Source organism: Siniperca chuatsi, linkage group LG11 (assembly GCF_020085105.1).
Source record: "Siniperca chuatsi isolate FFG_IHB_CAS linkage group LG11, ASM2008510v1, whole genome shotgun sequence".
Taxonomy (NCBI): Eukaryota; Metazoa; Chordata; class Actinopteri; order Centrarchiformes; family Sinipercidae; genus Siniperca; species Siniperca chuatsi.
Genome location: NC_058052.1, coordinates 24,440,040 through 24,451,857, shown reverse-complemented (window position 1 = coordinate 24,451,857; position 11,818 = coordinate 24,440,040). Strand labels below are relative to the sequence as shown.

General features: G+C 43.2%; 1 protein-coding gene across 1 annotated transcript; it reads left to right on the top strand.

Annotated features, from left to right (window-relative positions):
* The first annotated feature begins 1,474 nt into the window (after window positions 1-1,474).
* Window positions 1,475-9,273, top strand: mtx2 (metaxin 2). The gene is made up of 10 exons (XM_044214739.1): window positions 1,475-1,828; window positions 2,848-2,895; window positions 2,994-3,040; window positions 3,246-3,318; window positions 3,931-4,007; window positions 4,234-4,326; window positions 4,457-4,495; window positions 4,585-4,710; window positions 4,858-4,934; window positions 8,171-9,273. Exons 1-10 carry the CDS (start codon window positions 1,537-1,539, stop codon window positions 8,328-8,330), a joined length of 1,032 nt encoding a protein of 343 aa, XP_044070674.1. The 5' UTR covers window positions 1,475-1,536; the 3' UTR covers window positions 8,331-9,273.
* Window positions 9,274-11,818: the final 2,545 nt, after the last annotated feature.

The following is an 11,818-nucleotide window of genomic DNA, read 5'->3' as shown; positions in this document are numbered from 1 at the left end:
ACAAAGTTGTTGTTGCGTTAAAATGTTTAAAATGCGAGGTATCCTAGGCCTAGATGTCTTTTCAAGTCGCTGGAATGTAAAATGTTAAAATATGACAGTGATCGAGCAGACTTTAATATTGCCTGAGATGTTTGTAAGTTTATATAGGACTATGGCAGACGTACATTGTAGCCTGTATTACACATCCGCGTCTCTATGTGGTTAAAAACATTTCTTAACCATTCGGAGGATCTTATGATTGCATGCGCTTTTTACGCATTGCTTACGCACAGCGCAGGGACGACATGGGCTACTTTGGGTGAAAGAAATCCTCTCTTTTCTCTCTCTCTCTCTCTCTCTCTCTCTCTCTCTCTCTCTCTCTCTCTGTGTGTGTGTGTTTGTGTGTGTGTGTTTGTGGGATGTAAGGGAAATGAGAGGCATTAATTGGTGGCTTCCGGTCGAGCCGCGGTTAAGAGTGCAGGAAAGGCACAACGGGGCTGACATGGGCAACATGGGATATCTATCACACGTTGGAGATCCACAACATAGCTGACCAGTCAGGCCAACAGAAGCCCAGATATTCAGTCACAAACGAAAACACGTCTACATGTCTGCAATTTGAGACAGTAGCCAAAGACAACTGAGGGATACTTTACTTGTTTTGCTCTGCTGTGGGAAATCCAGTAAACCACTAAACGACTATAGACCTGCCATTTATTACTCGGATCCCATGTTAAGTAGCCTATATACTGGCCTACTTTTAAAAGTTTACAGAAATAGTAAAAAACAAACAAACATATACGCATATGCTAATTGACAATATGGCCTTTTTATTTAAATTTAAATGGACAAAAGAATAGTACAAATAAACTTGACAAAGATGCATGTATGGATATTCTCAGTGTGCAAAATAGGCTTTATTGCTTCTGAATATAATTCAAACAGAACAGCATATATTGTCTCATTAATTATATACTGTGCATTGCACCTACTCTCTGTATTGTAAACATTTTTAATCATATTTTGTAATGCCCGAGATGTATGTGTTTGCGCTTAATGGACGTTATGCATGTAGGCTGCTATAGGCTATATATCACACCACCCTGTCAGTCTGCAGTCCTGCAGTGAAGCAGGAACGCCCCCGACTGGTTGCACCAAGTATTGCAGCCAGAGAAAGAAATAAACAAAGAACGTATAAGAAAAGCTCACGTAGACATTTTCTCACTTAGGGAAAACATATTAACATACATTAGGAAAATGTGAGTTGTAATCAGATTTGATTAACATTGATTGAATTAATGTCAAGAAGTGATAATAAAAGGGACACCTGTACACAATTATGCAAACAAACGAGCAATACACACTACTGTTTGTAAAGCTTGCGATGTTCAGTTGTTGAGACGGTGTCAAAACTGATTCAAAAGTACTGACACTTTTAAGGCTAAAATTCGCGGTGGCATTGTATTGGACTCCATTATGTGGTGTTTCTGTTATTTTGTCCACCCGCGTACATTATCGCCACACCACAGACTGTAGAGAAAGCCGCACTACACCTACATGTTTGTACCGATATTGCGACAGAGTCTTGCATGTTCCACACACAGCGATAGCAGCAGACAGTCGTCGTTTCCAGCTCGGGCGAAAAGCGGAACTAAAATCGGAGTTACATTTACTCCTCGGGACGTTTTCGCGGACGGACCGGTCGGTGACTGCAGAACAGCACTTGCCCTTAAACTTGCATGCAGTGGAATTGACCTCAGCTCTCATAATTATTATTTAGCAATAAGGATATTAACGTGCTACATCACAATGTCTCTTGCGGCAGAGGCTTTCGTGTCGCAGATGGCAGGTAATGTGTTGACTTTGCCCAGTGCTTTTATTATTGTCTATTAAGCTAACTTTAGCCAGCTAACATCAGCTAACGTTTACAGTCATGTCGCCGTTTCCTAACGTTGGTTATTTACATAAAAGTGTCCATCGCCGTTTAACGTAGCAGGACTGCTCAACTATAACTGTAACGATGGCTGTCCTTGTCCACCTTTTTCTGTGTCTTTAGCAGTGACTAGCTTGGTTAGCCTAGCTCTCATACAGTACTGTCACGCTGGCTATGTGTCCTAGATGGCTAACCAAGTGTTGCACCCTTTTTAGACGTATAATGCTAAAAAAGTTGTTTGTCGGAATAACGTGGAAAAACACAAACCTCAGGGAGGACAGCGAATTCAAGCAGCAACCGTTCAGGAGGATCCACGTCGATGACAGCTTTGTGTCGAGTTACAAAAACACGCCTTACTCCAATCAAGTGCGGCTAAATTATATTAAATTCAACCATCAGCGTAAGATCCAAGATGGCGAATGACTTCTTTCTCGCTGAACCTGAAGTGCTGCTCGGCACTGGTCTGCTCAGTGCTGCCACTTGTGGCTGGAAGCTATATTGCAATAAAAATGATGTAAACCCATTGCCTGTATATAAAACCATACGCTGTTGTAATATAACTTCCGGTGAGCGCATTGATGTGAAACCTCCTGAACTGTTGCTGAGAAGTTAACCTGCCTTCTCAAGGGTTTGCGTTTTCAACATTTGTCCGATTAGCAGGTTTATTAACGGTGAATGTCTGAAATGGCCCTGCATCTAAACTAAGCTGAACAATGGGAATACACAGTATAGTGTCTGTTCCTCTACGGGGGTGTGTCTGTTGGCGTACAGTTAAAGTTTAATTAACGTAACATTGATTTAATTGTGAATGTATTGCACAAATAAATAGAAGAATGTAAACCGTTAAACTCACCAGCAACATGATAGTTTGATAAGCCAATTTATCACCTTCATAATTGTCAATCTCTCTCTCTCTGTGTTTTTGACACTGACAGCTGCTGAGCCTTGGCCTGAAACTGCAACCTTGTACCAACCGCTGAAGGGTAAGTCAGTGTTTGTCTGAAATGGGGAAACAATATGAATTGCCATGATAGAGGCAATCAGCGTAGTTGTTTACATTACTTTGGTGTTGCTTTTACAGAGGATCAGATTCTGCTGTCAGACTGCGCCTCATCTCTCGCTGTTCAGGTGAAGTTTGTGTGACTTCTCAGAAAATATATCAGCATGTGTGTGTCAGCATATTTAGTGCAGACCTTAGTGTCAATGTTAATAGATGACTTAAAAGATAAATGGATCATAAACATTATCATGGTTTAATTTTTTGTTGATTGATTTTCTTATGACTTAATTGTTCCAGTACTAATTGACACTGCCATGTTTCTCTCCTGTTCAGGCCTACCTCAGGATGTGCGGTCTACCAGTGCAGGTGGCTTGCAGAGCAAATGCTGAATACATGTCACCTTCCGGTTAGTACACATGCTGCTGCAGATGTGAATTTACTCTTGCCATGCTGTCTTTTCATGCTATGAATACAATGTTTGAATCCCAGCATGTGGTCTTTGTTTTGTGGTCCATATCACTGAAAAATTAACAATACTAACTTTAGGTTTCACTTCAGAGCAACTGGGATGTTTTCAAATCCAGTATCGTGTATCCGCATATAACCAGAAGTTGAAACAGGTGTTATCCTTGTTTTAAAGTTAATTTGGTACTTATTGACTGTGCTTTGTAACCTACATTACTCATAGGCTTAGCTGGTTCAAAAACTGTAAGCTATTCAGCTTGTCTTTTGTTGGAAATTCAGTTATATAACTTCCATGTACTTCTCTGTCTCTGTGGCCTGGTCTGTCCCACTACTTTGTATCCAGATTGTGTCTAGATGCAGGTGAAAAGATAGCAGTTTTGACTGGATAAGACTCTAGGACTCTTGGCCTTTTGGGTTTTGCGGTTATAGGTGGTGGGGTTACTCCTTCCAAAATGACTAATGGTTTGCCTCTCTCTCTCTCTCTCTCTCTCTCTCTCTCTCTCTCTCTCTCTCTCTCTCTCTCTCTCTCTCTGTGTTTTTTGTCACTTTGTAGGTAAGATTCCCTTTATCCACGTAGGGAACCAGGTGGTGTCAGAACTGGGGCCGATAGTGCAATTCACCAAAGCTAAGGTGTGTGTGTAACACAGATATCGAAGTTGTTATAGATTTTTATCACTGCTTGCTTAATGCTCATAGACACATTAAGACATTTTATCACCTAAAGCTATCATTGTCAATATTATTCATGTTAGGACATCTTAGTAGTTTCTTTTTCTTTTTATTAGTTAGAAAAATAGGATTAATTTAAGATGATAAGAAAAATAATTTTCTCTGCATGTGTTTTTTGGGTTCTCAGGGTCATTCTCTGAGCGATGGCTTAGATGATGTTCAGAGAGCTGAAATGAAAGCGTACATGGAGCTGGTCAACAACATGCTGCTTACTGCCGAGGTACACACACACACAACACGTACACTCACTGCCAAGTAACAAAATACACACAGTTGAATCAATATACTGTTAGTAGAACCAATATTTGTGGATAATATCTTCTCATTCAAGTCTCCTCTCCCCTCTACAGTTGTACATCCAGTGGTGTGATGACGCTACAGCTGCTGAGGTGTGTATACTTGTCTTTAGATTAATAAAAAAACAGATTTGGCAGTGATTATTTATTGCCTCTTAATCACATGCATGTGTTTTGTGTAGATCTCGCGCCCCAGGTACAGCAGTCCTTACTCATGGCCTCTCAGTAACATCCTCGCCTATCAGAAGCAGTGGGAGGTTCGCAGGAAGATGAACGCCATCGGCTGGGGAGGGAAAACCCTGGAGCAGGTTAGCAACCGCCGGCAATAAATGTACAGTGTTTTACAAGCTTTACAATTGTTTTCATGCAATCCCAGATACAATTTATGTTTTTGTAGTCTCACAAAATATTGACACAAATTGACAACAAACTTTTTGTCCTCTCATGTGTTTCAGGTTTATGAGGATGTGAGTCAGTGCTGCCAGGCTCTCTCCCAGAGGCTGGGGACACAACCATACTTCTTTAATAAACAGTATGTATCTGTCTGTCCGTCTGTCTGTGTGTGTATATCTGTCTGATGTGTTTTGTTTTTCTCTGTCATAGCAGCTGAATAACAAAACAGCAATAGGATGGCATAGTGAGGGGGTATACTTCAGTACTTAAGCGATATGCTGAACCCCTGCAGGTTCTGCTCTGTAGCTGACCTTATAGGGGTCCAAGCCAAAAAGGAAATAAGTGTTTGAAAGCATCTGACAGCTTTTTCTTTAGCGCTGCCTTGTGGTGTAAAACTGTAATGACCTCCTAATCGCCTGAGAGTGAAACTTCTTTCTGTACATTCTTAGAACAACAGTATTTATTAATGCCTTTCAAACAAATTATGAAAACTGCAGCCAATGTTTGTAATGTACTGTATTTTAATGTCATGGTTTCTTTTAACCTCTCAGTTTCCATTTCTCATTTATAGCTGAGTGAAAGAAGTGGATGAAATGATTGGTAGAAGCCAGGAAGTTTCCCAGTATAAGCAGTAATGCTATAGTGCATCACTGGTACAGGTTTCAACTGTACATTTTGAATAAAAGAAATGACCAGCATGTGGATTAAAAACAACACGTTGTGCATTTATAATAACTTAATAATATAATAACAAAATATTATTGCTGACCTAATCTTTACTTGCCACCCAAATCAACTTACTAGATATCTAAAATGAAAGTAAAAATCTTTTAATTGAATGGTTGTTCAATTGCCACCTGGAGAGGGGTAATCGGAAGGAACGGCCCCCCCGATCTGAACCCAAGTGGTGTTCAGTTGTTGGACTTCTGTGCTAGTTGCAGTTTGTCCATAACTAACACCATGTTCAAGCACAAGGGTGTCCATCAGTGCGCGTGGCACCAGGACACCTAGGCGGGAGGTCGATGATCGACTTTGTTGTCGTATCATCTGATTCTCCGCCGCGTGTCTTGGACACTCGGGTGAAGAGAGGGGCGGAGCTGTCAACCGATCACCACCTGGTGGTGAGTTGGATCCGCTGGCAGGGGAGGAAGCCGGACAGACTTGGCAGGCCCAAGCGTATCGTGAGGGTCTGCTGGGAGCGTCTGGCGGAGCCCGCTGTCAGCAGGGTCTACAACTCACACCTCCAGGAGAGCTTCTCCCAGATCCCGGGGAGGCTGGGGACATTGAGTCCGAGTGGACCATGTTTTCCACCTCCATTGTCGATGCGGCGGCTCGTAGCTGTGGTCGCAAGGTTTCTGGTGCCTGTTGCGGCGGCAATCCCCGAACCCGGTGGTGGACGGTGGAAGTAAGGGATGCCGTCAGGCTGAAGAAGGAGTCCTATCGGGCCTTGTTGGCTCGTGGGACTCCCGAGGCAGCTGACAGGTACCGGCAGGCTAAGCGTGCTGCAGCCCGTGCGGTCACAGAGGCAAAAACTCAGGATTGGGAGAGGTTCGAGAGGCCATGGAGGAGGACTATCGGTCGGCCTCGAAGAAATTCTGGCAAACCGTCCGACGGCTCAGGAGGGGAAGCAGTGCTTCACCAACACCGCACGGTGCGGGTGGAGAGCTGTTGACCTCGACTGGGGATGTTGTCGGACGGTGGAAGGAATACTTTGAGGATCTCCTCAATCCCGCTGTCACGTCTTCCGAAGAGGAAGCGGAGGCTGGGGACCCGGAGGCGGACTCATCCATCACCCTGGCCGAAGTCACTGAGGTTGTTGGCAAGCTCCTTGGTGGCAAGGCTTCAGGGGTGGATGAGATCCGTCCTGAGTATCTTAAGTCTCTGGATGTTGTGGGACTGTCTTGGCTGACACGTCTCTGCAACATCGCGTGGCGGTCTGGGACAGCGCCTCTGGACTGGCAGACCGGGGTGGTGGTCCTCTGTATAAGAAGGGGGACCGGAGGGTGTGTTCCAATCACAGAGGGATCACACTTCTCAGCCTCCCCGGTAAGGTCTACTCCAGGGTACTGGAGAGGAGAATTCGTCCGATAGTCGAACCTCGGATTCAGGAGGAGCAGAGTGGTTTTCGTCCCGGTCGTGGAACACTGGACCAGCTCTATACTCTCCATCGGGTGCTCGAGGGTTCATGGGAGTTTGCCCAACCAGTCCACATGTGCTTTGTGGATCTGGAGAAGGCATTCGACCGTGTGCCCCGGGCGCTTTGTGGGGAGTGCTCTGGGAGTATGGGGTCGGGGCCCTTTGCTAAGGGCTGTCCGGTCCCTGTATAACCGGAGCAGGAGCTGTGTTTGCATTGCCGGCAGTAAGTCAGACCTGTTCCCGGTGCATGTTGGACTCCGCCAGGGCTGCCCTTTGTCACCGGTTCTGTTCATAATTTATATGGACAGAATTTCTAGGCGCAGTCAGGGGCCGGAGGGTGTCCGGTTTGGGAACCACAGGATCTCATCTCTGCTGTTTGCAGATGATGTCGTTCTGATGGCTTCTTCAAACCAGGACCTGCAGCATGCACTGGGACGGTTTGCAGCCGAGTGTGAAGCAGCTGGGATGAGAATCAGCTCTTCCAAATCTGAGGCCATGGTTCTTGACCGGAAAAAGGTGGTTTGCTCTCTTCGGGTAGGTGGGGAGTCCTTGCCTCAAGTGGAGGAGTTCAAGTATCTCGGGGTCTTGTTCACGAGTGAGGGACGGATGGAGCGTGAGATTGACAGGCGGATCGGTACAGCGTCTGCAGTGATGCGGGCGCTGTATCGGACCGTTGTGGTGAAGAAGGAGCTGAGTCGAAAGACAAAGCTCTCGATTTATCGGTCAATCTCACGCTCCTGCCCTCACCTATGGTCATGAGCTCTGGGTAGTGACCGAAAGGACAAGATCGCGGATACAAGCGGCCGAAATGGGCTTCCTCCGCCGAGTGGCTGGGCGCTCCCTTAGAGATAGGGTGAGGAGCTCAGTCACACGGGGAGCTCGAGTAGAGCCGCTGCTCCTCCACGTCGAGAGGAGCCAGCTGAGGTGGCTAGGGCATCTGATCCGGATGCCTCCTGGACGCCTCTCCCTCGGGAGGTGTTCTGGGCATGTCCCACCGGGAGGCGGCCCCGGGAAGACCCAGGACACGCTGGAGGGACTATGTCTCTCGGCTGGCCTGGGAACGCCTCGGGATCCCCGGAGGAGCTGGAGGAAGTGTCTGGAGCGAAGGAAGTCTGGGAGTCCCTGCTTAGACTGCTGCCCCGCGACCCGGCCCCGGATAAGCGGAAGAAAATGGATGGATGGATGGATGGATGAATGGTTGTTTTCAGCAGTAACAAACAAACTGTGTGTGTGTTGTAGGCCTACAGAACTGGATGCGTTGGTGTTTGGTCACCTCTTCACCATACTGACCACCAGGCTGACCAGCACTGAGCTGGCAGAGAGGATCAAGAGCTACAGCAACCTGCTGTCCTTCTGCAGACGCATCGAACAGACCTACTTTGAAGACAAGAGCTCTTGAAGGACTGAAAATAACCTCTCTGTATAATCTTACCTTGTACATTCTGTCCTTCCTTCTCTCATTCCCTCACTGTAGCACTGAGAAGCTAAAAACTTCTATTCACATACCTGTCCCTTTGTGATTCTTCCTTTCCTTCTCCTTTTTGCTTCGTACTTGTACATTGTTGCATGCTGCTGATAGGAGTACAGAGGAGCCAGTTCTTTGAAGGATTAAGACGTGTCCACTGCAAATAAATATATATACCAGGAAGAGAGTTCTTTACTATAATTCCAGGCATGGCTAGCAACAAAGTACCCTAAAATCACAGTAAAGATCATTCTTAACAACACATGTCTACAAAAATATTTCCACCACATGCGCCAGTCAGTCTGATCTGCATAACTGTTTTTGCTGAACTGCTTCAGCAAGCCACTAAATTAGATTTCAACATGGCACCTTTAAGATAATAACAAGAGTATTGATGATAGTAATGCAACTCTTCACAAATCCCAGAAGGTAGTCAGTAGTCAGGGTAACACTTCAGCAAGGTGCTTCCCAACACAGGTTTATTTATTTGCTCTTATTTTTCCATTGTTTGCACTCTGTTACACAGGAATGCTGTCTACTCTGACATGTATCGTAGTGCATTTACAAATACCTACAGACTCTCAGAGAGGTTGGGTATAGATTTCACAGCTGTGTGACATGGCTGCCTTTCAGAAGGCAGGACTCCACTTCAACTGGGTTTGAGGTGAAATGGCTTGCTAATTTTCTTTTTCCTTCCAGGAACTTTAGAAGCTTGTAAGAAATGCAAGGCAGTGTTGGCATACTTGCTTTTCTTCTGTACAAAAAACACATGAACATAATGATAATGAAGAGGATGTGACTTATTCCTTAGTTTTTCCACCATTGTTTTCTTTGTGTGAATTGAAAGTGCCTACAAAATAAAAGTCATTAAATTCAACGTAGTTTTTTTTCCTTTTTTCCCCCACAATATAAAGCTTTGATTTGAGCATGGATGTGTTCATAACACAAATTTAAAGTTATTACAAAATTACACCAGTTGTTTATGTTATCCTGTGTTTGACATTTTATGTGTAATAATTTATTGATTGATGATAGTAGAAATAGTGGAAGCATACTGTTATTAAATAAAAAAATCACCATAACCCTAACACACACACACACACACTCATAAGTCCGATGATTTTTAAAAATTCATCACTGAAGCGTTGCTGAAACATTCTCACCATATGAAATATTTTCATATTTTAGGTAAGAGTTAGAAAATGCAGCAAAATTAAAGATAACAGACAAAATCAGATTTAATTGAGGGAAGAGTAACACAGCTTCAGTCTATTGAAATCTATTTTTGGGCCTGATACCTAGGTTCACACACTCGGCTGTGTGTGTGTTTCTGCCTCCAGGTCTCAGACAAGCTCAATGGTAATGTCTGATCACCTCCGATTGCCCTCCAATTGAGCAGTTTGTGTGTGGCAGACAGAGCGAGTGTCTGTCTTCCAGGTTTCCTGTGAGGTCAGAGTGTGACCTTTGAACTTCCAGGAGCTGTGACATCATGAGTGATGACCAGCATTGGCCGAACTCTGCACAGTTAGAGGTCATGAGCCAGACAACAGGCGGACAGACAGAGAGAAATAAACAGAAAGGTACATCTCATTGAAAAAGTTTAGTTAAGTCCACAGCCAGTTGTGGATTTTCAAACCACGTGACCTGGAGCCTCAGGCCACCAAGAGCCACACACAATTTATAGATTAATTCTGAATTTTGACTCTCAGAGATAAAATTCACCCTAAAAGGCTTACTCTTACGTTTCAGGTCCACTCAGGTCAAACACAAATGATGTGGAGTTGTGCTGAGATATTGTCAATGCAGCTACAATGTGTTTTGGTCAGTGGTGGAAGAAATATTTAGATCTTTCAAAAGTAAGTAAAAGTAGCAATACTATTTTCTGTTAGGAGTAAAAGTAATGCATTAAAAATCTTACTTAAGTAAAAGTACAAAAGTATTGGTATCAAAATATACTCTAAGTACCAAAAGTAAAAGTACTCATCATGCAGAATGGCCCATTTCAGAATCATATATATTATATTACTGGATTCCAATTAGTGATGCATTAATGTGTTCATCATTTTAATGTTGCCGCTGGTAAAGGTGAAGCTAATTATAATTACTTCATATACACCTGGGTAGCTTAATCCATAATAATACATCATAATGTATTAATTGACTTATATTTTGTATTAATAATCTAAATCTGCAAAGTAACTAGTAACTCAATTTATCAAATAAATGTAGTTGAGTAAAAAAGTACAATATTTCCATCTGAAATGTAGTGGAGTATAAGTATAAAGTAGCAAAAAATGGAAATACTCAAGTAAAGTACAAGCATTTCAAAATTGTACTTAAGTACAGCACTTGAGTAAATTTACTTAGTTACTTTCCAACACTGGTTTTGATGTTAGCTCCTTACAATCAAGACATAAGGGCTTCTTTCTAGAGCCTCCATTTTACACAGATGTTGAACAGGAGCCCATACATGATTTGTTATTAAAAATAATTAGTTTTTAACCAAAATAGATAAGAAACATTGAACTAAAGTGAACATAATGTAAGCTAATTACAACATTAGTGGACTGTGAGAGTGTTGTATGATGCAGAGATAGAGACTTATCTGCCTTATGTAGCAGCCAGTCACACCAGGTGAGCAGAATTTTCCCTGATTACCTTCATCTCAGCTCTCCTGCCGGGAGACACACACAGAAAGCAGGGAAGCCTGTTGCCAGAAGGCCATGCGGTGGTTCTCCGACCTTTCTGTTTTCTTTAAAACGTAACTACAACACTGTCCCTGCTTTCAGTAGAGACAGCTGCAATGTCCATGTTCTCTCCAAACTCTTGTTTTAATAGACCTACTTTTATCAAGGCTGGATTACCAAACGGGCACGGCAGGAAACTGTCCTTGGGCCTCAGATCATCAGGGGACAGAAGGTTCCAGGTTCAACATGTGGAGATTAGTTTGAGGTATTTTTATTAATTGCAAATGTGCTTCTTAATACTGTATCCACAAATAAAGGACGATGAGGCTCTGTCCTGTCCTGAGTTAAAATATAGTTTTAATATTTCAGTATTGAATGTGTTTATATAGTGATTTTACAAAAAGACTTTTGTGCTTATTCAAACTAATTACTAACTAATACATACACAAGAGAAAGAAAGTGTGAGAAACATGAAGAAAAACTCACATCATCTTGAAAACCTTTATTTTTGAAACCCTACAGCGAGCACAGATTTACTCTGAGCATCAGATCCACGGATTGTAATGACCGACTTTTTCCAGGAGGGGACAGCATGAGGATGGAAAAGGATCCTGCTGCTGCAGAGATTTGAAAGTTTAGATGTTTGCTGATTATGGCAAAATTTTATGTAGGATATATTTAAGAATATAGAAGAATGACCAAATTTGGACACAGCGACGGAAAATGTGACAGTAA

Bases quoted from the DNA above. Each gene is read 5' to 3' on its own strand.
- mtx2 (XM_044214739.1), top strand. From the start codon at position 1,537: ATGTTTGTACCGATATTGCGACAGAGTCTTGCATGTTCCACACACAGC. The intron at 3,041-3,245 runs GTGAAGTTTGTG...TCTCCTGTTCAG, and splicing joins CCTCATCTCTCGCTGTTCAG to GCCTACCTCAGGATGTGCGG. The intron at 4,935-8,170 runs GTATGTATCTGT...TGTGTGTTGTAG, and splicing joins CCATACTTCTTTAATAAACA to GCCTACAGAACTGGATGCGT.